Genomic DNA, 26,442 nt, shown 5'->3' with positions numbered 1-26,442 from the left:
ACACTGCCATTATCACACCTCACAAAACTAACAATTCGTTAACACCATCTGACACAACCTATATTCAGATTTTGTTGTCAAAGTATTTGTCTTACTCTCTTAACACCATTTAAAAAAAAATTCTTTAGACTCTCCCCTTTAGAATGTTCCCTTTAGACATTTTTTCCCCCTTATCTCTTGAAATAGGTTCGTCTGGGACAGCAAAATTTAAAACTGCCTCATTAATTAATTGTCGCTGACTCTTCCAGGGCAGGAGTAGTCAAAAAGCCTGTTGGTTGAGGCATTTCCTCACCTGAGGGTTCAATAAAAGTTTGTTAGGATTAAAAAGTTGGCAGAGGGCTTCCCTGGTGGCGCAGTGGTTGAGAATCTGCCTGCCAATGCAGGGGACACGGGTTCGAGCCCCGGTCTGGGAAGATCCCACATGCCGCGGAGCAACTAGGCCCGTGACCACAATTACTGAGGCTGCGCGTCTGGAGCCTGTGCTCCGCAACAAGAGAGGCCATGATAGTGAGAGGCCCGCGCACCGCGATGAAGAGTGGCCCCCACTCGCCGCAACTAGAGAAAGCCCTTGCACAGAAACGAAGACCCAACACAGCCATAAATAAATAAATAAATAATTAAAAAAAAAAAAAGTTGGCAGAAATCTCAGGTTCTTACCCTGAGATATTTCCTTAAAGGGATATGTGAAGGACTGAGATCACGGGGAAGGTGTTCCTGCTTAAAGCTCAACACGTAAGAAAGGAAACTGTTATCAGTGGAATTTTTTCAAGAATATGGATCACTTAAGCCTGAAAATAGGGCAAAGTCACATCCTGCCCTTCTGTGGAGGGGCTGATGCCCTCATCCCTAGAACCAGATGCAGCTAGGCCAGCTACCTGGAGCATAAACTATATTAAGTTTTCTGTTTGCCTATTCATTTTTTTTTTTTTTTTTTTGTCTGCGTTGGGTCTTCGTTGCTACGCGCAGGCTTTCTCTAGTTGGGGCGGGTGGGGGACCCTTTTCGTTGTGGTGCGCGGGCTTCTCATTGCAGTGGCTTCTCTTGTTGCAGAGCATGGGCTCTAGGCGCACGGGCCTCAGTAGTTGCAGCACGGGAGCTCAGTAGTTGTGGCTTGAGGGCTCTAGAGCGCAGGCTCAGTAGCTGTGGCGCACGGGCTTAATGGCTGCACGGCCTGTGGGATCTTCCCGGACCAGGGATGGAGTACCTGTGTCCCCTGCATTGGCAGCGGGATTCTTAACCACCGCGCCACCAGGGAAGTCCTAGATTTTATTTCTTTATTATTCTTTGAGCTTTAGGGAATGAAGTACTGTGGTGTCCTGAATTTTCTGGAAAGCCATGGGTTACTTAAAAAAAATACTTTTTCGTTCTAAATCTTTCTAAAATATATTAGTCTAAAATGGTAAACTAGAAAATATATTTGCAACACATGAAACGAGGAAAGAAAATGTACAAATGGCTTCTCTGTGTATGAAAAGATGCTCAATCTTACACATAATTAAAGACTGGCAAGATAAAGACAACCAGGAGATACAGTTTTACACCCAAGACTTTTTAAAAGTTTTGATAATAAATTAGGCCTTTCATTACCATTTGAAGACATGTAGCTGCTGTAATTCGCCGGAAGACAATTTAGTGTCCTCCATTAAAATATAAAATTCTTTGACCCAGCAGACCCATGTGTCAGTATTTGTGCTAAAGATATACTCCTACAGTGTACAAGAGGTATAGACTAATAGCTAACATGGAGTAAGGTAGTGCTTACTATGCACCCAGCACTGTGCTAAGAGCTTCACCTGCATTACCTCATCTACTCCTTCCCATACCCTATGAAGCATGTGCAAGGTGTATCTTATTAACAGTATTTGAGAGGGACTTCTCTGGTGGCGCATTGGTTAAGAATCCGCCTGCCAATGCAGGGGACACGGGTTCGAGCCCTGGTCCGGGAAGATCCCACATGCTGCGGAGCAACTAAGCCCGTGTGCCACAACTACTGAGCCCGCATGCCACAGCTACTGAAGCCCGCACGCCTAGAGCCCATGCTCCACTACAAGAGAAGCCACCGCAGTGAGAAGCCTGTGCACCACAACAAAGAGTAGCCCCTGCTTGCCACAACTAGAGAAAGCCCCCATGCAGCAATGAAGACCCAACGCAGCCAAATAAATAAATAAATAAAATAAAAAGTTAAAAAAAATGGTATTCGAGGAAAATAATTTACATGTCCACCAAAGCAGAACTAGTTCAATTTCTGTACATTTATCCACACAACGGAATATAATGGTGCCATTAAAATGAATGAGGTGGATCCATATAGGAGATACAAAAAAATTTCCAAAATACTGTATTGTAACTGAAAAGACAGCAAAGTGGAAGTTGTGTATGCTCTTTTGTGTTAAAAATGTGTGTGTGTGTACACTTATACAAAGGAACTGGGCAAATAGCCATTGTTAACAGGTTGCTCAGAGGAGGGTGTCTGTGGTAGAAGGGAAACTCAGTTTTCATTGTATACATTTTTATACTGTTTTAAAAAAAATACATGCATGTATTATTTTTTCAATTAAAACACTAGTTACACATAAGTACTTATTTTTCTATTTTCACTCCCTGCAAAGTATAGTAATGGTAAAACTACATTTCATTGAAGATTTGAGAAGTTTTTAGCATGTTGGTATCATCGTTACAAACACCAGTTCTCGAGGTTTCTGTCTAAAGTGTTTGATCCCCGTATGTGAGTCTGTCTCCCGAATGGACTGAGTGCCCTCAAGGGCAGAAGTTACTCCTGTCTGTGTGCACAGGGCCTGGAAAAGAGCAGGTTCTCAACCAATGTCTGTTGAATGGATGAATAAAGTGAATGTAAAGGGGGATAGAGAATACTTTCATCCTGTGTGTTGCCTGCAGGGCACACTCTTGGAAATATTTTTAAATAATCAAATTCCTGATATGAATTTGTCTTTATAAATTTGCCTGTGACTCAAAAAAGGAGAGCACAGAAAACAACTTTGAACAAGGAGTACAACCAATCAGGATTTTACACTACAGAAGCAATGCTGAAGTGTTGTTACCCTCATTTATAAACCCTGCAACAAACAAATTAAGATGTATTTTTTTAAATAATTGAGTAGAAGTCTCAGTTGAATACTAGATGCTTATTTGAAATCTCAAGCAGAAATATCACCGCTTCAGTGCTGGGTTTAGTGCAGTAATCTGAACCCGTCATACAAACGCCAGTACACACGTGGTAAGGGTTGTCCGGATTGAAGGGCTCTGAATCCTCTTGAACACTGGGTCTGGTTTCGTTATTTGGTCTTCCAGGCCCTGGGTTGCCCCGTGGACCACTGCGTAATCTTCTTGTGGTCATCGTTGTAACAATTTTTCTTACCAATTCTCTTCTTTCTCTCTGGATTTCTGCCAAAAAAAAAAAAAAAAACGACTTGCTGTAAGTTAATTCCTTTATTTGAATAATTAAGGATATTCTGTGTTTATCAGGGTGAAAAACATAAGAAAAGGATATTAAGACACATACGACCAGATCCTATCTAAATTTGTATTAATGATTTTCGCAAGAATAAAGCATGTTTCACAGTCTTGGGTTAGTAGTTAAACATTAGATAATCAGATTTTGGTTTATAATACTAACTGAGGCAGGTGTTGTAAGATAACTGACAAAATCCATTCTCAGTTCCCTTTTTCTTTGCCTGCCTCTACTTAGGGGCTGAGAAAGTAAAATAGCACTTATTTCCCTAGCCTCCCTTGCAATTAGGAATGGCCAGATGACACATAAGCAGAATATGCTAGTGCAGTTTCTGGGAAAGCTTTTGCTTTCTTGGTAAAAGGGGACAGATACAGCTTCCTCCATCTCGTCCGCCTTCCTTGAATGTAGATGTGGCATCTGGGTTATGTGACCAGAAGTGATAGGCACAAGGATGACAAGTCAGCATGCCTCAGTTAGCAGATGGTAAGCTAGAAAGAGAGTTGACGATAGTGCCAAAAACCTACCTCCAGACTTCTGGCTGTATGAAAAAAGTCAACCCGTATTTGTTGAAACCACTGTTGGTCTGCTATTCTGTTACTTGCAGCCCTACACATTCCTCATGAATTTACTATATATGTATAAAGCTTTACAGTTTCCAGGGGATTTACTATTATCTTGGTTGATTCTTTTAAAAATCATTTGGGATAGAATAAGCAGATACTTTTATACAAAAGGGCAACAAGGCTCGGAAAGACCAAGTGACTTGGCCGAGATCACAGAAGGGGTGGCAGAGAAGAGGGTCGAACGTGAACTTCTCTGGCTTCCAGCCCACTGCCCTCATTCTCCACAATGCCTCATGGGTCCTGCAGCAGGACTGATGGCTGCCAAGTAACAAGAACGGAGAGAGGACCACACAGGGTGGCTTTGGCATCTGAGTCTCAGTTTCTTCTTCAGTAAAATGGGGATAATAATAGTATCTAATTCAGAGGATAGTAATAGAGTTCATGAGAATTTGTTTCTAAGGGTTTTAGCATAGTGTTTGGCATATAGTAAGCCCTCAAACGTTAGGTGATGATGATGATATGAAGCTATGTTATCTGTGAGGGCATGCATGTGCGTCCAGCCGTGGATAGCTTCCACGGATATAGCTTCTTGGTTTCTGAGGCAGGGCTGGAGAGGCATCAGGGAAACCTGGATTCAAACCTCAACTTCACTCCTTTTCATTTTTTTTTAATTAAAAAAAAATTTTTTTTTTAGCAACTCCACTTGTTTTAACTAACAATGACCTCAGGAGAGTGATTCAATCTCTGAACCTTAGTTTATTCATCTATAAAATGGAAATATTACTAGTTAGCTGAACAGTTGTTGGCAAAGATTAAATGAGGACAAGATGTAAAGCTCTAGCACAGTACAGTGCCTGGTACACAGCCCGAGCTCAGCAGACCTCAGCTCCCACCCCACTCCCCGCTTTCCTCTGACCTTGTACAGCGTCATTCCCAGGGTCTCTGATGATACAGCTACATGACACGACCTGCCAGGGTAAAGATCCAAGGGCAGGGGTTGCTGGACCCTGGAGCTGGGAGGCTTTTATTAGAATTAGGTGGCGGGAAGCCAGGCATCCTCAGGGAGGGTTTCATTTTGTTGACTTTATTGTAAAATATGACTGTATTTATGAGACTGGAAAAAAAATTTCCTCACTTTTAATATCTATGATATTCCATCCTATGACTACACCAACACTTATTTAATCCTTTTCAAATCTGGGGGCATTTAGGTGGTTTCTACTTTTCTGGTGTTGTATGTAATGTGTGTAATTCTTGGATGGATGGTGTGATGACTGAATACTTAAGATGTGTAATTAATACTTAATGATACATAATTGAATACTTAAGATGTGCTCATGGGATTTCCCTGGCAGTCCAAGTAGTTAAGATTCTGTGCTCCCAATGCAGGGGGCACAGGTTTGATCCCTGGTTGGGGAACTAAGATCCCGCATGCTGCACGGTGTGGCAAAAAAAAAAAAAAAAGATTTGGTCATGCTGTTAGCTGTGAGGGACCAAGTCACATCTTGGATGTAGGAAACAAGCTCCCTCCCAGAGGGTGAAGGTTCTCATTTTATCAGTCATCCCAGCACTGCCAAGAGCACTATCTTCCCAACCCCACCCCCAGACCTCTTGCCCTGCTCTTTTTCCATAGCACCTTGGATCATACCATGTGATTTTCTTATTTTAGTTTAGTGTTTATGTACTGTCTCCCTTTAGCTACAACGTAAAACTCCTGGGGGGCATGGATTCTTGTCTCTTCTGTTCATCAGCGCATTCCAGGTGCCTAGAACAAGTAAATGGCACATAATAAACGTGTCAATAAATGTTTGTTGAATGAATGAATGAATACATGAATGAACTTTCTGGGTAAGAAGCATGTCCTCAAACAGAAAGTGGTCAGAGAGAGGTCCACATGTAGCAGAGTCGGAGACTTTTGTCCTTGACTGGAAAAGGTGACAAGGTATTGGAGAAGGAGTTCCTGGGTGGTGGAAGGCAAGAAGGCCCATTCCACGTGGAGGCAAGTGGGGAACTGAGAGCCAGAACTTGTAAATGGCCAGAGAATTGAGTTGCGACCACCCGCTGGGGCAAGACCTAGGATGGCAAAAGCGATGGTCCATTTGGCAGCCCCTAGGGTTGTGGCAGGCACCGCTCAGAGGATTCCTTCTCACTGAGCCTGCGTGTAGCCTTGGAATTCTCAACCCACTCTTCCAGTCAGCCACTGCCAGCAGCTTATAAATTGCATCCTATTTGCTTTGCCTGGGCTAAAAAGTAACCGTCTTATCCAAGCTTCGGAACTGAATAAGACTTGTGAACTGTAGGAATAAGTTAGCCATGGCAGAATCAGAAGCCTGGAGTGTGTGTGTGTGTGTGTGTGTGTGTGTGTGTGTGTGTGTGTGTGTGTGTTTTAAATTTTTGGCCACATTGTGCGCGGCATGTGGGATCTCAGTTCCCCGACCAGGGATCGAACCCACGCTCCCTGCATTGGAAGCGCAGAGTCTTAAGCACTGGACGGCCAGGGAAGTCCCTGTTTTTTCCAATTGTGGTAAAATATATATAAAACTTACCATTCTAACCATTTTTAAGTGTACAGTTAAGTGGCATTAAGTACAGTCACATGGCTCTGCTAACATCATCACCATCTATCTCCTGAACATTTTTCATCTTGCAAAACTGAAACCTGCACCCGTTAAATAGTAACTGCTCGTTCCCCTCTCCTAAGTCTGGTGGTTTTAATTCCTGTGTTTTCTTTATTTCCATGCTGCTCTCTCTTTGCGTTCAAACATAATCTTTCTGAGAACATAGCCTATCTAGGCTGTGCTAGGAGAGGGGCCTTTTCCCTCCGCTTGAGCCAGAGCTACAAAGTAGGACTTTGGGAGGCCAGTGGGGTGACTGGGATGGAAATCAAGAGAGCAGCCCTGGAGACAGACAAAATCCGGGGAAAGAGCCTGGCCTGCAGAGCTCATCAGCTGCCCTTCTCCACCCGGAAACAGCCCACAGGGTGCTCCAACCTAGCTCTGAACCCCAGGGGCCCTTCATTTATTTTCCCCGGACTTGGAAGTGGACCCTCGAGCCTTGAACTTAAGGAATCTCAGCCTATACCCACAGCTGCTTTGGGCTGCCCCATAATTCAAGGTTTGACCATAATAAGGATTCGGCGGTATAACAGCTTCTTAGACCCCTGATTCTCTGCTTTAGGAATAAAAAAAATGTAAAATTGCAAAGTGCAAACAACAGAGATTAGGGGCAGAGCAGAAGCAGTGGGAGTGTCATAAATAAAATCCGCAGGTAAGGCAGAGGTGTTCTGGGCCCACCTGCTTCCTGTTACTCCGCTGCTCTGGCCCTGCCCTGTGACATTCACGGCTGTCCTTTCCCTTCCCTTTGATCTCTCATGCCAATTACAGTGACACTGCGATGTGCACCCGGATTCATCTTCCTTGTCACATGCTTGGGCCTGTGCAGGGGCTCACAGGAACCTCACCAGGGCAGGGAGAATTCCAAGCAGGGTCAAAAGAATTTAAAATGTTACCTTTTGGATAGGTTGGTTTAAGCCAGAAAATAGGAAGGTCGCCACAGAGTTCTAAGATTTTAGAACTCAAGAAGCTGTTGTCCTTCACGGGCTGGTCTACAGCCACCCAGATGAGAGAATTTTCTTCATATTTAACAGGCATGATCTTGCCTTCCTGTAAGTAAGTGAAAATGAAATGCACTGAACAAAGAGGGCAGTGGGACATGCTGCATATTAAGATTCATGTGTTGGTAAAAGATTATCTCGCCCTATAAAAACTTAATGAGTTTGGGATTAGCAGATGCAAACTAGTCTATATAGGATGGATAAACAACAGGGTCCTACTGTATAGCACAGGGAACTATATTCAATATACTGTGATAAACCATAATGGAAAAGAATATGAAAAAGAATATGTATCTGTACAACTAAGTCACTTTGCTGTACAGCAGAAGTTAACAAAACATTGTAAATCAACTATACTTCAATAAAATTTAAAAGAAAACTTAATGAGAATTCTCTGTGTATATGTGTGCGCATTCGCGTTCGCACGCGTGCGTGCACACACACACACACACACACACACACTCTGAAGTTCTAATCTCTTCTCTTTGTAGCTCTTTTCACAATATTCCACATCCCTCATGCCATCCTGCCTTTGGATAACTCGAATGTGTGAATATGAGCGTCCTGAGTGGAAGTGAAAATTACTTGATGTCAACTTTGAGATTTAGGTTAATCTGATGTTTTTGATCAAAGATGTTTTAAAGGAAAAGCAACTGAACAGACTCTGGAATCTGATAAAGGATAGGGGAGCCCTTCGTGTGAAGTGAAAGTCCTTTGGGGGCTTGTTCTGCCACTTCCAAACCACAATGGAAAAAGCCAGCAATTGGTTCTTTAATGTCTTCAGTTCAAAGTAGTATTTAACATAAACCATTTCTACATTTCCCAGCTATAACAAAACATATTTCAGATGTTCTTTGCATCAAGTACACCACTGAGATTTCAAAGCTAAACGCTGAGTTCTCTTCTACAGCGAGATGCTGAGAATAGTTTGATAACCCAGGAGACAAATTTATATTGCCAGGTTGCTCCTTTCATGTATTTATTAGTTTGCAATAGGTTGGAGAAATTAAAATGTTTTCTTATTTTTTAGCTAAAAGCAGCACTTCATTTATGCTTTCTCCCTCAGGCTTCTGGAGGCATTAAAACAAGTTAAAGTTATTGGAGGTAGCTAACACTCAGGTAATGCAGTTATTTACCTTAAATTAAATGGCTCCATCCAGGAGATGAATGTTCTTTGGGTATAGGAGTTTTTAAAAGTTATACAAAACTGGGCTTCCCTGGTGGTGCAGTGGTTAAGAATCCGCCTGCCAATGCAGGGGACACGGGTTCGAGCCCTGGTCTAGGAAGATACCACATGCCGTGGAGCAGCTAAGCCCGTGCGCCACAACCACTGAGCCTGCACTCTAGAGCCCGCGAGCCACAACTACTGAGCCCACACGCTGCAACTACTGAAGCCCGAGTGCCTAGAGCCCGTGCTCCGCAACAAGAGAAGCCACCTCAATGAGAAGCCCGCGCACCGCCATGAAGAGTAGCCCCCGCTCACCGCAACTAGAGAAAGCCCGAGCGCAGCAACGAAGACCCAATGTAGCCAAAAATAAATAAATAAAATAAATTTTTAAAAAAATAAATAAAAGTTATACAAAACTGATGAAAAATGTATGAGAGCTAGTGGTGCATAAATCTACCCCATCACAATCTAAAGTGTGTGGGCACAGAATGGGGTGATAGGAAGAATGCAAGTGTGCACAACCTACAAGCTAGGGATGTTAAATAAAAAGTGTATGGCACATACTTTCAGCTGCTGACCCCATCTCCTTCCTCCCTCCCTCCCTTTCTTTGCAACACAATCCTGCTTTTGTGGGTGGCAGCAATGTGCTGGCCCCAGGGGAGACACCTGCTTTCTCAGACTCCCCGGCAGCTAGAGGTGCCCGTGTGACCAGCTCTAGACAATGCGATCCGTGCTAAAGTGTGTTGCGGGGCTGAGAAGGCGTCTGGCTTTTCCTGAGTTAAGGGAAAACATGGTCGGCACTACTCAGCGTCTTCCTGCCTTCCTTACTTGACTGTGCAGTTGATGTTTAGAGCTGGAAGGAAAGGATGAAAAAATCAGAGATGCTGGCCACGGAGCCAATGTCTGGGGCTGCCTACTTCCACAGTACTTACTATGGAGAAAAGTCTTTATTTGTCTAAGTCACTCTAAGTGTAATGTTCTGCTACTGACAGCCAAACACATTCCTAATTCCCACAAACACGTTGCCTGAATTTGGTTTTGTCCACCAGAGAATCCACCACACACCCTATAAACAACCAAAACACAAGAAAAAGCATTCACCTCTATGGCCTAAGAAAAGAATCAGAGGCAAAGATTTAAATACAAAACTATTCACCAGAGTGAATTATATCTGTATTCAAAACATTATTTTGAATTATTATTATTATTTGAAAAATGGAAAATTGAAGATACCTGTATTCAAGAACAAAAGACTTTTAAAATTATAATCATATGATGACATACAATACATCCATTATAATCTACATTTTAGAAGACCTAAAGTTAAGTGAAAATAATAAGAATGTACAGCAGTATAACTTCAATTATGAAAAGAATATCACACACATTTGCACATGGAGAAAATCCACCAAAACATTAACATTAGCTATCTGTGGATTATGCGATTGTGGGTGATTTTCTTCTATATTCTTTTATGTATTTCCCAACTTTCTACAATGACAAAGTATTGTTTTTAAAAATCAGAGAAAGGGACTTCCCTGGTGGCGAAATGGTTAAGAATCTGCCTGCCAATGCAGGGGACACGGATTCGATCCCTGGTCCGGGAAGATCCCACATGCCACGGAGCAACTAAGCCCGTGTGCCACAACTACTGAGCGCATGAGCCACAACTACTGAAGCCTGCGCACCTAAAACCCATGCTCTGCAACAAGAGAAGCCTCTGCAATGAGGAGCCCACGCACCATAACGAAGAGTAGCCTCTGCTCGCCGCAACTAGAGAAAGCCCGCGTGCAGCAATGAAGACCCAACGCAGCCAAAAAAAAAAAAAAAAAAAAAAATCAGAGAAAAAAACCACCTCGTTTTTAAAAAAATCAGAAAATGTACTGCAAACTTATGATAAGATCTCAGTCGGCTATGGCTCAGAAGTTGGTTCTTTATATCCACTCATCGGGGAAATGTCAAGAGTTATTAGTTCACTAAAGGCTTCATAACAGAAACTGAGTGATAGGACCATTAAAAAAAATGTAATGCCATAAGGGATGTTCAAGGTCAGGACACAGGCGGTCTCCGTCTCATTTTTAGACTCTGTACTAGTGGGTCCACACTTGTGTTCTGAAGGGCGCAGCTCATGGGGAACAAACCAGATCATGATCAGAGGAGAATCACGAGAGGGATGAAGGGCTGGAACCCATCTCACAGGATTAATGGTTGGGGAAACTGGGAGTAGAGGAGATACTGAGGACATGAGAGCCAACTTTAAAAACTCACGGGGTTGGTTTTAGCTCTTGTTTTGAGACACCTGGGGCTGCTCCTAGGAGAGCAAACAATCGGGCAGTTTCCAGGCACTTTTGCTTATTCTTATTTTTCCTCAGCTGCCTTGAGGGAGCTGATGCCTGATATCTCTCCCTCTCGGGGATACTGGAATGATCAAAGGTGATCATAATAAAATTAAGAATTAAAGCAGCAGCTGTCTATTCATTATCTATCGAGTTCAGGGCCACGGGGACAGGGTGCACACTGTAGTTTGTAGGTGACAAATCTGAGGCTCAAAGTGTCAGAGCTGGGATTTGAACCCACATTTTCCAAAGTCCATTTTTTTTCCCACCCTACCCTGCCACAACTCAAATGGAAGATGAGAACGAATGCGGCTACTTCGCAAGCCCTAAAGCACCAAATAAGTGTAAGGTATTATTGTTAAATGTATCTTTAGAACTCTGTGTGCAATTCTTAACATAAATTTTTATAAAACCAAGCTCAAAGGCAAGCTATTAATAATAAATGGATGAACTATGTTTAAAGCACCTCACAAGCCTGACACATAGGAAAGGAATTCGATATATGTTGAGTAGCCTCCTTGCGCTGAACTTGAACCAGTGGGAAGAAATAGCAGAAGGAGTCACTCAGCTCAACGTAGGGCAAAACAATTAGAACTACCTCCCATGAAGTCGCCTGACACACAGGGAAGGAGCGCCCTGTCGCTGCTTTCCAGCAGAAGCTGAGGGATCAGCTGTGGTGAATTTTCAGGAGGAAATCCCCCTGCTGAGTGGTGCTGAGGCTGGAGTGAGGCTTGAGGCTCCTGAGGCCCCTTTAATGAAAAGATCCTAACACGTGAAGTCCTTTATTATTTTTTAAAAAATTTATCTATTTATTTATTTATTTTTGCCTGCATTGGGTCTTCATTGCTGCACATGGGTTTTCTATAGTTGCGGCCAGCGGGGGCTACTCTTAGTTGCGGTGTACGGGCTTCTCACTGCGGTGGCTTCTCTTGTTGCAGAGCATGGGCTCTAGGCGCATGGGCCTCAGCAGTTGTGGCACGTGGGCTCAGTAGTTGTGGCTCGCGGGCTCCAGAGCGCAGGCTCAGCAGCTGTGGTTCACGGACTTAGTTGCTCCGCGGCATGTGGGATCCTCCCTGACCCGGGCTTGAATCCGTGTCCTCTGCATTGGCAGTCGGATTCCCAACCACTGAGCCACCAGGGAAGCCCATGAAGTCCCTTAAGTTGTCATTAAAAAAAAATTTTTTTTGGTTGCACTGGGTCTTAGTTGCAGCAGGTGGGCTGCTTAGTTGTGGCATGCGAACTCTTAGTTGCGGCATGCATGATCTAGTTCCCTGACCAGGGATCAAATCTGCGTCCCCTGCATTGGAAGGCAGATTCTAAACCACTGCACCACCAGGGAAGTCCCCTTTAGGTTGTCTTAATCACTGATCAGATAGTTCCCTAACATCAGGCAAATAAGGGCCATGTCATGACCAATCCCCTTTATGTACTTTAAAATCTGGTTTTCCAAAACCTCCAATTATACTACATCATGTAAGAATGATCACTTGGAACCAATGAGTAGGACCAAAATAATTAAGTTCCTTTGGCAGAGAAGAAAGAGAGCTTATGTTCTGGTCATGAACCTATCCAGCAACTAGAGACAGAAAGGGTTGTACCTTCAATGTCTGCCCAAAGCCCTTGCTGTGTGGAGCAGGCTGGTACCTACCAGTTCAGAGGAGATGCTCTGCTTGGTCATGGTGCCCACCTCAGGAACTCGAGCCTTCACCTGTGCTTTGATGTAGCACTTCTCCCCTCCAGCAAAACGGATTCCTGTGATGCCCTAGGAAACAAAAGTTTATCCATCCATCTATCCATCCGTTCATTTATTCAGTGTATTGAGTGTCTACTGCAAGCTAGGCACCGTTCCAGGTCCTGGGTACAGGGATGAACAAAACGGATGGAGTCTCTGCCCCCATGGAGCTTATCTTTTAGTGTTATTTACCAAAAATAAAAAAACAGAGATAAAGTCAGGTGGCGTTAAGTGCTATGGAGAAAAATAAAGCAGAGTGCAGAGATAGGCGTGGCAGGGGATTGTACTTTATACTGTGTGATGGGGAGGCCCCTGCCAAGGGCTGCCTTCAAGCTGAGACAGAGCTGTTAATTGCTCCATCCATCCCCCCAAGCTCAGATGAAATGCCATCTTTCCTACGCAGCTTTCTCTGACCATCCCAGGCTAAGTGGGCTTCCCTCCCTCTGACTCCCTGAAAGCCCTCCCATCTTCATCCCTCATTTGGCACGTAGTTCTCAGGACCCTTGCTCCTTGTGAATGTCACCTCCCTACTCAGGTCTAAGTTTGAGATCAATCTGAATGTTTTCTTTTTTGTTTTTGTTTGTTTGGTGTTCCCACAAAGGTTCTCAAAAGGTGCTGGTCCAATTAATTAATTCCATCAGTTAAGATTTTTCCTAAGTTGCTGAGCCCAGAGTAAATAGTAGCTTTCTATAACACTGGGAACTGAATTTTGCTCCTAGACCTTATCCAAGGACTTGGACGTTTTGTTTTTGTCTCCTGTGAGATATAAACAGTGTCTCCTCCTCTGCCTAGGGAACAGCCTCAAGGGAAACCTCAGCCGCAAGGCTCCAGTCTTGGCTGACAGCTGGGCACTGACTCCGCCCTCGGAGCGCATCAGGCATAACGGTATGTTCTGACCCAAGAGTGTTTACTTTCACTCTGCTGGTTAATTTCATGACTAGTGAGTGGCCAAAAGCGGTATTAAAGACCTACAAATTTTATGCCATAATAATGTAGATACCAACACAAATCTGAACATCTCAACTGATCAATCTTCTGTTGAGTTGAGACAAATGTCAGGAAGATACAGAACTTGTTCTAACGTCAACACCAAGGAGCGGGAAGAAGAAAAGCCTTTATAAACCTAGGGGCCTGGATCAGGAGTCAGCCCTCTTAAATGAAGAACGAAGTCAAACGTCATTCACGCTTGAGGATATTCACGGACGGTTACACCATATGGAATCTCAGAGCCAGGAGCCCTGCAAAACGGGGTGGGTGACAGACTGGAGAAGAGAAGGAAATGCTCCTTGCTCCTGAAGCTTCTCGTTATTCGTCTTGCGGCCTGATTGGCCACATACACATGTAACACATGTCACTAATTCCTCCCAGTGTCACCTCTCACCTAGACAGAGGTGGCGGCATGACCCCCCTTTACAGAGGACGGACTCCAGGCTTACTGCAGAGGGTCTTGACTCTGCACCAAAATCACCTGGAGAGAGTTTAAAAACACAGAGGCCTGGGCCTCTCCTCAGAGATTCGCATTTAATTGGCCTGGGGCCATGCCCAGACACTGGCACGCTTAAAAGCTCCCCATGTGTTTATAATGTACAGCTGGAGCTGAGGACCACCAGTTTAGGGAGAAAGCAACTTGTTCAGGGTAACAAAGTTTTAAAATAACTGGAACAGCCTGCTATGCACTGAATGTCTGTGTCCCCCCACCACATTCCTATGTTGAAACCTAACCCCCCATGTGATGGTACCCAGAAGTGGGCCTTTGGGAAGTGATGAGGTCATGAGGGTGGAGCCCTCATGAATGGGATTAGTGCCCTTTTCCCAGAGAGCTCCTTCCCCCTTCTGCCATGTGAGGACACAGTGAGAAGACAGCTGTCGGTGAGCCAGAAAGCAAGACCCTCACTAGACACGCAAACTGCCGGCACCTTAGGCTTGGACTTTCCAGCCTCCAGAACTATGAGAAACAAATTTCTGTTGTTTAAGAGTCACTCAGTCTATGGCAATTTGTTATAGCAGCCTCAAGGGACTCAGACACAGCCTCTGGACCCAAGTTTCTTCTGTACTAGTGGCTCACAAATTTTCCCTTGTATTCCAATCACCTGGAGGACTTGTTAAATAAAATACCGTGTTGGTCCCCTCCCCGAGAGTTTCTGATTCAGGAGGTCTGGAGTGGGGGCTAAACTGTGTATTTCTAACAAGCACTCAGGTGCTGCTGCTGTTGGTGGCCTAACGAACACACTTGGTGAACCACTGCTCTCCACCATGCTATCTCTGGAAGGTCTGCTGTTCTTATTCTACTTGTAAATCTAGGGCACATGGTTTGAAAAACAGAAGGCAGGGGAGGGGGATTATTGCCCCCCTATGTGATATGTTCTCTTAACTTCAAACCCTCATAGCCTCTGAATCTGAGATGCCAGGGAGGAAACACCATAGAGCTATTACCATATCCCTAGGGAGAGAACTGACACTCTGGAAGGATTCACAGCCCTGAATGTGAGTCTAGTATGTATTGAGTTAGTTCTGACAGTCTACAGGCTGCACAGAAAACCGAAACCCCATAGGGATGGGCCCTGTGGGAAGGGGTTCACACTTATTAACCACTCTGTCTAGCTACAAATCCATATCAAGCAGCCAGACATGTTAAGAGATTAAACAGAGGGAAGGGAAAGGCAAGAAAATATCCTGCTCTTGCAAACAAACAAGACCTTAGAAGCTGGTGATAATGAAGAAGTTTGCTAAAAAGGTAATGAGTTAGGGTCCCAGTGATCTAACATCCTTTTATCGAGTCGGCTAATCTCATGTTAGCTGCACAATTTTTTTCTTTCTAGGGGATCTCGTTTATTTCTGTGGCTTAAACCAGAAGTTTCCAAGGAGGGCAAGGGGTCCTTTCCCCAGGGGGGCGATTTAGAAACTTTTGAGGGAGTTTTTTATTGTTACAAAAACTGGGGGCTCTCTGGACTTTTGTTGGGCGGGGCCCAGGGGTGTCGGGTCCCAACCAGCTCGGGGGGGCCCTGAAGAACGAACCACCCAGAGCCCTGGGTGAAACACCTGATTGTAAGCATCTGTGCCTAGAGCATAACACCGTTTTACATATAAAAGAGTGATTTTTGGTATAGTCTTAATGTACAACCAATTTCCTAGGAATGGAATTATTGTGCAAATGGAGAGAAAATGGTACTTTCGTTTACTGTTTGAGAATATTACCTGGTATTTAATTTGTCAACACACACTTAGGTCAATCTGCATTTTAGGCTGTGGCACAGACAGTGACCCAAGCATATGACTTTTATGATGTTTTCAAGTATATCAGGCTCAAGTCCAAATTTTATTATAAATTACTTTCAATTTATTTTTTCTTTATGTTATAGTTGGGGGCCATACTGATTCTTGAAACCAATAACCTACTTACCTACCAGGTAGGTTGTGCTATCCTTTCCCACCCCCACCCCCCACTTTTTTCCCTTTTCCCAGCTTTTTAAATTAAAAATTTCAAATATACACAAAGTCAAAAGAATTGTAGAGTGAAAATCTGTATATATCAGTTTATTCTATCTTAATTTCTAACCAGGATTTTTGTTATATAAATGAGTCATTAGGTCTGAGAGGGTTGGCTTAAACCAACATCACTAATGCTACTGAGGGTATAACTTTCTAGAAAGTAACTCATACATTATCAACAAGCCTAGCTTCTGTGTTCCACAGGGTATGGACAAAGACTCTCCTGACCTAACTCTAGTCAGGTTCCTCTGAGTCCTCTGTTTACTAGGCCCCAACCTTGGGCTCTATCTTGGCCCATTTATTCCAGTTTTAGCAAGAATCCTGCTGAGTCAGCCTTGGTCTGATCAACCTGGATATCTAATCTCCTTGACCTGCCTGCAGCAAAAATCCTGTTAGGTCAGTTTAGCAAAGAATCTCTTAGTAATTTTCCATCCACCAACACCCCACCCTGCTCCTTGGCTATAAATCCCCACTTTTCCTTATTGTATTCGGGGCTGAGCCCACTCTCTCTCTCCTACTACAAAACCCCACTGTAGTAGCCTGCCTTGAATGAAGTCCACCTCACCTTCTTTAACAAGTGTCCTGAACAACTTTTTCTCTAACAGTGTAGAGCCTGGAGCCCTTTGTTCAGTGCTAATTCCCTCTCAGGGGGCTCTTTTTTTCCATTGGCTCTACTACAGTCTTGGTGGGGTTAGCGGAGAAGGCTGTTCACTTACAATTCAGAAACTTTCCTACTCTGGCCCCATCTGCAACTCCATTTTCTCGTCTTCCCCACCTCCCGGGCTACTTAGAACTTGGGAGCAGACCTGAGCACGGGTATTGCATAGTCTTCCCTGGGCCTGGAAAGCCCTGCCCCTGCTTCTCTGCCTGTCAAAATTCTTCTTCCATTCTTCCAGACCTGATTCAACTGTTGCTGATAATGAGCAGGACCCTGTGGGGCTCCTGGGCACAAAAGCCTTTCTGTGTCCCCTATTTCTTTGGTTACAGGAAATAGGCATCATTCAGCCTCCAGGATATTCCGAGTTCCAATGGCAGGTTCAAACAGTTGCTAATTAAGGAAAGGAAGGGATGCAGACACCAGGGAGGAACAGTCAAGAAACAATAGTGCAGCCTTGGGGCAGGGTCCTGGTTCCCCATCAACGGACACACACAACAATATCCTTGAGCTGTTTTGCAGATACGAAACCCCCTCCAGGTGGGAGAAGTTAACTGTGTGCTGCCCACAAGGCTGTAGACCCCAGACCAGTTGGAACCGGAAGGTTGATGATGCTGACTCCCACTTACCTCACCACCAACCCATCAGAAGAATGTCCACGAGCTGACCACACCCTCTTTGAACCATTACTATAAACTCCTCACTCCCCCCTCCAGGTTGGGACACACAGTTCTGAGGGCATTAGCCCACTGTGGCTCCCTTTGCCTGGCAAAGCAATAAAGCTATTCTTTTCTACTTCACCCAAAACTCTGTCTCCAAAAATTAATTCAGTGCTGGGATTCAGAGACTAGATTCGGCTTCATTGCCACCCCTGTAAAACCTGCTCCATCCCCTAACTGGCAGCGATGGCCTCCTCCTCCTCGATGGCTCCACGTTTCTGTTCATAGCTCCGTGGCAGCGTGTTTCCCAGCCTGACCTGAAGCCACTTCTGTGTGGATGTCCGCCTCCTGGACCTGGACTGTAAGGTCCTTGAGGGAGGGGACAAGTGTCAGTCATCCTTGCATCCTCCATGCTTCGCACCATCCCTTGCACACAGTGGGCTCCAATAACGCTTCCTGAATTTGACTGACAGTTTGTAATACAGGAGAAAGTAATACTGCAGGTACCATAGTGGCTGATTCATGCGTTTTCAAAAGTCTGGGCTTATTTAAACCCATAACAGGTTCTATCCATCAAAAAAATGTTCTACTCACCAGTTCTGACTTAGAGAAATGTGGAAGCTATCAAAGAGAATTGATCAGTTTATAAAATATGTGTGGCCCCATTGGCCTCTGAGAACAAAATACAATCAATACCATTATTAGAACCAAAGGATTATAAAACAGAAATATAGGTTTGGGATTAAATTTTTTTAAAAATAAATTTATTTATTTTTGGCTGCATTGCATCTTCCTTGCTGCGCGTGGGCTTTCTCTAGTTGCGGCGAGCGGGGGCTACTCTTCGTTGCGGTGCGCAGGCTTCTCATTGCAGGGACTTGTTGCAGAGCATGGGCTCCAGGCGTGTGGGCTTCAGTGGTTGTGGCACGTGGGCTCAGTAGTTGTGGCTCTCAGGCTTAGCTGCTCCGTGGCATGTGGGATCTTCTCAGACCAGGGCTTGAACCCATGTCCCCTGCGTTGGCAGGCGGATTCTTAACCACTGCGCCACCAGGGGAGCTCAGGATTAACTCTTTCAAAAGGATATTCCTGATACATGCACATCTTGAGAGAGATGGATCTTTTCTTATTTAACTGCATAGCTACCTTTGCATATCTCGATATTATGGCACATTCTAGGTATTCAATTTTGTTCTGGGTTGGATGAATAAACCATGTGTGGGAGTCACATTTTATAATTTTATATTGAGCAGTGCAAAGAAAAAAATGCCTTTTATCTTGTCCTGGGTCTTGCAGTAAAAGCCTTTAATAGGTCCAGAGAAATTATCCCTGTGCCTTGACCAGAACCATCTGCAAAGCTATGACTAAGAGAAATGCAGCCACGCACACACGGGGCTGCAGAGCTTGGTCCCGGGGCAGAGCCCACGCTGAACACAGCCAGTCCTTGTCATCATCAAATAATGTGTAACATCAGCCAGGCTCTGAGGTTAGCATCTGTTTGTTATTCAAAAGGGCTTGTGAAGTGTGTTTGGGTATCAACAAGGGGAGTTCTTTCATTCGAATGAAAAGCATCTCTAGTTTTTCTCATCAGTCAGTGGAAGACAGGTCGATGAGATGTTTGTAGGCCAATAAACTATCAGAAGAGACATTGTTTTCAAGAGCCTTTTTTCATGAAGTCTCACCGACTCCATCTACAGATTTAACAGGAGAGCACAAACAGTGATGCCTCTTTCTCATCTCAGAACATGAAAGAGAGTAAGATATTTATGGTGGCCATCCAGAGAGGAGGCCTGCAGTGACACTTTGGTTCGCAGATGTCCACTGAAGCATCAATGCATGGCTTAATGTCTCCAACTGCCTGTAAATTGAATTTTTGAAAACAAACATGTGTGCCCTTTTCAAAGGAGACTCGAAGGTTTCATCTGTAATAGGCCATAGTCAGAAAGCAGATGATACACTAGGGGAATTTCTCCATGCTCATTTCCTGGATTAAACGGGAAATCTGAAGAATTGAGAAACATGTATAAATAGATCCCACCTGTTGTTGATGAGATTATTAGGTCATTAAAGTTTCCCTCCTCTTGACAAGTGCCACTTTCAGACTTTGCAATGTTCTAGAGGAGCTTGAGCGTTTTATTCACTGTGTTAAGAAAGCTGCTTGGAAAGAAATAGCTCTTGCAAGTCTTTCTGCCAAAACTTTTTTTTTAAGTTTTTTAAAAAATTAATTAATTTTTGGCTGCGTTGGGTCTTCGTTGCTGCGCGCGGGCTTTCTCTAGTTGCGGCGAGCAGGGGCTACTTTTTGTTGTGGTGCGCGGGCTTCTCATTGTGGTGGCTTCTCTTGTTGCGGAGCATGGGCTCTAGGTGTGCAGGCTCAGAAGCTGTGGCTCGCGGGCTCTAGAGCGCAGGCTCAGTAGTTGTGGCTCACGGGCCTAGTTGCTCCGTGGCATGTGGGATCTTCCCGGACCAGGGCTCGAACCCATGTCCCCTGCATTGGCAGGTGCATTCTTAACCACTGCGCCACCAGGGAAGTCCCTCTTCCAAGACTTTGTATAGTTCTAAGAACTTGTTTTTTTTTCAATGATAAGGTGTTGCTTTTTCATTTTGAAAATGTAAAGGACACAGAGTGGTCCTTTCTCAGAGAGAATATGCTGCACGGCGCAGGTGGGTTAGCGGTACCATGGCTGCCAAAAAGAACAGTTCCCATTTGGATGTGTGTGAGAGGTGCTCCTTCTCCCTGAATGAGAAGTCTCCCAGGCTTGCCTGGTTCAACTCCCTAAATGCACAAAATATACTTACATTCTGGAAATCATTAACTTCAATCGCTTCTTCAGCTCCACTTCCCATTTTAAAGGTCTCCAAGTTGTTCCCAGCATCTATTTCCATTGACCCATCTTGTAATTTCCCATTGATACTCATGGTATAATGGACATTGTAAATCTGGAAGAGAACATCAGAGTTAGTGATGCCTCCCTTTTAGAGCAATTCAGGGCTTATCTTTAGATCTGCAGTATATAAAGTAGCTTTCCTAATTCTCAGAGATACACTGAATCAGCCTTACTAGTAAGGATGATTATCTTAGTTATCTGTGAGGACTTTATTCATAGACCAGTCACTTAATACATGATTTCTTAAAAAATATCTTAAAAGTAAAGCTTTTGATAGTCTCTGATACTAAATCAAATAGCTCAGTGATTTGCAATCCTGGCTGCATGTAGAAGCATCTTAGTAGAATCTCCAGCTACCATGCTTACGTTCCCCCCACTGGACTGATCAAATCAGAGCCTGTGGGGATGGGGTGTGAGCATAGATCTTTCTTTTTCTAAAGGTCAGTTCTACTATGCAGCCAGAGTTAAGACCCGTTGATGGATAAATGGAAATTGAGGAGGCAGAGGGTTCACTGGGCTGTTACCTGAACAAATCTGCAGTGGCACCTCACTTTGAAGGTATTCTTTTTAAGTCCTTCAGTCAAGATTTGGCGTGGAGTGTGGTATACAGTAAGAACTGCAGACAGGACTAGGATATGCCTGAGATAGAGTAGCATTTACAGAGAGCAAGGTCAATGTGCACATCTGTTTCAGCTCAGAATAAGAGGTACTCATTTTAATGACTCTATGGGACAGACATGGCATCCTAAGGCATTATGTTATGAGACGTGTGGGGAGAAGGGAGGGAGGCTTGGCATTGTCCAAGAGCACTGACCCAGGAATCAGAAAAACAGGTGGCCACACCCCTTACCCCTGGGTCTTGGGAGTTGCCTTGAGTGTAAAACAACGAAGTGGGACCTCAGAGGTGATTTTCATTTATGTCCTTAGAGTTCTGGGGCTTCACGGAGGTGGTCCAGAGGTGAGGGGAGCAGAGCAGGGGTGACTGTGAGGCTCCTTTATCCACCCCAAGCCCCAGCCCCATGCAGTTTAAGCAAAGCAGCTCTGCTTCTGATCTGTTTTATGTGTTGGATTTCTGAGTAACATCTTGTTTAAAATTCCGCCATTAGAAATTTTTTTTACAGTGTACCACGAAATTAGATGATCCAAAGGGCTCTCTTAGTTTAGACATCTGGTAAGGACAATAGTTTAAAAAGTAATTCACACGCAGCTCCTGCTCAGTATGCTGCTGTTCTAGAACATTCTCTGTGTCATGGGGTAGTAGGTGGGTTCCTTTTCTTCTCTTTTCTTCCTTTTCCTTCAAGGTATATATATGTATATATCTATATGTTATATATGATATATAATATATCTCTTATATGATATATAAGCTATAAAATCTTTAAAGGGGAAGGAATGGGAACTGATGAAAGACACTTGCTACTTAGTGTCAGGTCAGTAGGTCAGAACTGCAAAGAGCTCAGATTCAATTCAAGTCTGATTTTCTTCCTCGTTATGAGGAATGGCTGACCGCAGCATGGACAAACCCTGGGAAAAGTATCTGTTGTTATTGGATCATTACTTGTAGAAAACTCATTATTGCAAGACCCACAGAGTGCTATTTTATTTTATCAGCAGAGACGTAGAAACGGCTTTGCTAGCGTGCACCCTTTTAGGTAACAGCCCTCGGTCAATGGAAGAGAAAATGCCGGCGTGCAGTTCAGCCACGTTCTCAATGCCCCTCCTTCCCTGCTTCTGATGAACTTCGATTCCTGCAGGACACTGTCTCCATAGTTCACCTGATCATAAGAACCACTTCTAGGGGTTCTGATTTAGGGGGGCGGGAGCAGAGCCCACCAATCTGTTTTCACTTTCCAACTCAGGCGGTCCTCACCATCAGCCAGTTTGGGGAAACCTGTTTTCTTTGGCTGAGCCAGGGCTTTCTGCAGGTAAAGCTCAGAAAGCCGGCTCTGTTCTGCCCCTGCGCTCTCTGAGCAGCCCCTGTCCACTTGAACTAATTTTGGCTGTCAAAGGGCACATGGCAGACAACGCGCATGTGAGTTTCTGCTGGCACGAGTGTCCTTCCTTCACTCATGAGACAAGAGGCTCTTTTTTTTTTTTTTTTTTAAGCATTGCACATAAGCTTTTTACTACTCAAGCAATCCTAAATTTAAGTAAGTGTTTCCAAATTCTTAGCGGGTCTTAAGGAGACAAGATCATAACACTAGAACTGTGGCTTGTTATCCTAATTTCACTTTCCTCTACCACCCTTCGCCACCTCCCCGCCAGCAAAAGCTCCCTAACGAGGCATCCTTTGTAATGTAGCTGCAGCTCGGCTTTCATAAGCAGTACACTGTCTGCATGGGGCAGCAATGGAGGTTTGTGCCCTCCTGAAGTGCCTTGGGTTGGGGGGCGGTAAAAAGTCGGAAGTTATTTCCAAAGTACTGGGCCCTGAGCTCAGAAAGTGGCTCGGTTGGTGGAGCAGTAATCACATTATCTGCTCTAAACTGATGGAGCTGTTAGCACCTAAGGCTATTTCTATCCAAGCACAAAGAAGGTTTATTATGTGCCAATATTCTGCTCCATATGGTGCCTTTACAGCCAAGGAGATTTGCTAATGAGTTTCTAATAAAGCCTGGGTTCATAAGATAATTACATCATGTTTGGGACAATGTCTTGAAAAATCAGGCTGAGAATAAAGGCCGCAAGCAATGATCTCATCCCATCATCCCACGGAGTAGGGTTGTCAGTTATCTCATATTGGTGGGAGTTTCCCATATTTCAATGCCTTGTTCCATTTACAATAATGTGGATGAAGCACGGCCTCAATATTTGAGCCCAGTCGCTTGTCCCCTGATTATTAGCACTCCAATGCTTCAGAGTTCTCTAGCTGATTTCCAGTAAACCTGTCCTAAGGGGATTTACCCATATGAAAGGCATAGGAGGTAAATTACTGCTGGTTCTCCTCTATAAACCAATATAGAGGAGCAGAGGCATGGATAATCTGCGAAGAGCGGGTAGTCCATTTGGTTGGGGATGTCTTTCTGTTTGACAGAGACTTGATTATGTTTTGTTTGGGCCATTTACGTTTGTATTCAGGGAAAGCAGACCTGTGCCTGTGCTATGCATAGATGGTGCCAAATTTACTCTATTTAGTATTTTGTGATTTGTTTTTCAGACTTAAGTAACATGGATCAGCATGGAATAGTTTGGGAGTTAAAAAAACAAACAACAAAAAAAACCTACCACGATTTTCTTTATTTTCCTGCCTCTATAAGAGACAGGGATAACTTTGATTGTTGGCAATAAAATGTGATTCACTATTCCTCTGTAGTTTTAGAATTTAACACTGCTCTCTTGAACCAGACAACCGACCATCTTGCAGTAAAGTACAAGTTATGATAAAAGGAGGCCCTGCTCATTCAGGGTGATCTTTCAATCTCTCTTTCTAGAAGCTTGTCAGTTAGCTGTGTTTGCCTTGAATAATTAAATGCCAAATGGTGTTCATTTTAATACATATCAGGACCAAAATCTTTACCCCCCCCAGAAAAAAGCAAAGCTATTTTTGTACCCAAAGGACCTATACCATTGAAGTTTTGTCATCTAAAAGATAGCATTTACATTCGAAGATGGTACAATTTCCCAAGGATGACAATCTAAACCCTGCTATTAATGGAGTTGGAGATACTGACATCATTCTCATGTTCAGATATGCTGCTTTCAAATGTGAGCATCTGGCCCAGCTTCTATATTTAAAATATACAAATAGATTAAGGCACTTCTCAAATATACACAAAATACTGTGCAATTCTGATCTTACAAATCGATGCTTGTAAATTTGATATAGTCTCTAAAACAGACTCAGTGCTAAATGGCATGCTTATCTACGTTAGGCATTTGAGTTAAAAATACAAATTATGCAGTGACTGCAGAAGACGTGATGTGTAAAATGGTTGAATTGCTTTCAGCACCATTTTCTCTAAGTACTGGAATTCGTTCATGCTTTGAATTTCATGGTGGGAGAGAAACGGGAAACAGCAGTCAGAGGTCCTCTGAGGGTAGTGATTAAGAAACAGCCCTTTGTGTGCACCCTGGAGATGGAATTCTTTTCCATTAGTTGAAATACTTATACCAAGCCTGGCAATGGTCATCAAGATAAAATGCCTCCCTTTACATAGGTGAACAAAATTCAGAGTATTTAACAAAAACACGGGTATTTTGTTTAGGTGGGTCAGAAACACTTTTTATATTCCTTGAGAGCCAACTGAGCTTTAAAATAAATAGTTGCATACAAAGAAAGTAGGACAGCAGTTAGTAAAATATTTACCATTAAATCACATGTGACCAGGCCAGAAGTGATTTTTAAAGACATTTGCCATCTTTAAGGAAGTTATATCTTTTTTTTTTCCCCCTTACTGCATGAGAGAAGGGGGCATTAAAAGATGGGGAGAGAGAGAGGGAGAGAGAGAGAGCTACTGAGAGGTCAAATTCGTCCCCTTATTGGGTCTGAATGTTCCTCCACTGTCTTTGTCCCAGGTTCTTAAATTCACAGCCTTTCTCAGCTGGGAGAGGGCTTAGTTCCATTTCTTTCCTAAGGATGAGTAAAGCGAGGCCAGAGGGGATGTGCCTTACCCATGGTCACTCAACTGCTTAGTGGAGACGCCAGGTTGGGATGGGCCAAAAAGAGCTTTCTTGGAACCGTCCACTGCATTTCCCCGCTACTCTGTCTTAACATCTTCCCGTAAAGCCCTGACTGGCTTTTCTGCAAAGTTGCCCGTGAGTGGGAAGCCGCATCGTGGATTTGGATGGAAGAAGGGAGAAGGTACCCGGGAGGCCCGAGGCCCCGAGGGGAAAGCATCAGCTGGAGCGAGTCACGCAAGTGACAGAGAGGACCCCGCCATCCCGCTCGCCCCCAGGCCCCACGCGCCTCCCGGCCTCGCGCACCCTGACTCGTGCCCGCAAGCCGGCAGCCGCCCTCCGGACTTACGTGATTGTCGCTCCCCTTCCAGAAGTAGAAGGCCCCGATGGCCCCGAAGAGCAGCAGCGCCGCCCCCGAAATGAGGACCACGGCTCCGACCTGGAGCAACCGCGCGGGGCTGGTGGGCTTCACTGTCACCGTGGCGTACGCCTGCGGGCCGGCGGAAGAGGGACTGTCATGTCCGCGCGCAGCGACCCGGCGCATCGGGGGTGGCGGACAGCTCGCCCCGGGCTCCTCCGGGCGCCCCCTTTCGCCGCGCTTGCGTCCTCGGGTCCCTGGTCCTCGGGAGTGGATGTGCGCTGAACAAACTTCGCGGTGCAGGGCCATCGCCCCGCGGGTCTGTCTCCGCCTGCCACCCGACGCCCCCTCTTTCCTCCCTATCCACCCTCCCCTTCACACCAGACTGGGGATGCCAGGCCCCTTGCACACGCACACGCGTGGGGAGCCACCCCAAGCCCACATTTGGGCGCCCACATTTGTTCCCACCTCCCAAATTCGGTGACACAAATCGCTGACCCGGGACAGGGGATACGGGCCCCGCGTGTCTGGGGCTCCCAGGCGGTACTCACCGGGGGGCTACAAAACTCAACCTCGTCGGGTCCCACCAGGGCGATGGGCACTTTGTCCGAGTTCTCCGTCATGGCTGCGGCCACAGGAGCGGGGCACTGGGAGGCTCCGCGCGCGCCCTGGGCTCTGTCCTGCTGCCCCGACGTGCCGGGCACTTCAACGCAGCGCACGCGTGCGCGCACCGTGCCCTGTCCCGCCTGGGCCAGCCCAGCGCTCCCCACCCCTCCCAACGCCTCACCTTTCTCCTCCCTTCCTTCTCCCGCCTGGAGCAGCAGTGAGCGCATCCTGCCTTCCAGATGCCCCTCTTCTCACTCTCTCCCGTCTACTGCCCCCACCACTCCACTCCCGCACCTCCCCCCC

At 44.9% G+C, this 26,442-nt stretch overlaps 1 protein-coding gene across 2 annotated transcripts in view; it reads right to left on the bottom strand.

Moving 5' to 3' along the window:
• Positions 1 to 26,242, bottom strand: part of CNMD (chondromodulin) — a 28,018-nt gene extending 1,776 nt beyond the window's left edge. For both annotated transcript variants that reach the window (XM_082435851.1, XM_082435852.1), the window contains exons 1-6: positions 26,085 to 26,242; positions 25,525 to 25,665; positions 20,473 to 20,613; positions 12,796 to 12,909; positions 7,539 to 7,692; positions 3,231 to 3,400 (exon numbers count right to left, since the gene is read on the bottom strand). In XM_082435851.1, the coding sequence (XP_082291977.1) occupies positions 3,231 to 3,400; positions 7,539 to 7,692; positions 12,796 to 12,909; positions 20,473 to 20,613; positions 25,525 to 25,665; positions 26,085 to 26,156 (792 nt within the window). In that variant the 5' untranslated portion in view covers positions 26,157 to 26,242. The remainder of the gene's footprint in view (positions 1 to 3,230; positions 3,401 to 7,538; positions 7,693 to 12,795; positions 12,910 to 20,472; positions 20,614 to 25,524; positions 25,666 to 26,084) is intronic.
• Between the last annotated feature and the right edge of the window lie 200 nt (positions 26,243 to 26,442).

This window comes from Balaenoptera physalus (assembly GCF_965194825.1).
Source record: "Balaenoptera physalus genome assembly, chromosome: 18".
Classification (NCBI taxonomy): Eukaryota; Metazoa; Chordata; class Mammalia; order Artiodactyla; family Balaenopteridae; genus Balaenoptera; species Balaenoptera physalus.
The sequence above is the reverse complement of the archived record's forward strand: the minus strand, read 5'-3'. Positions and strand labels throughout refer to the sequence as shown.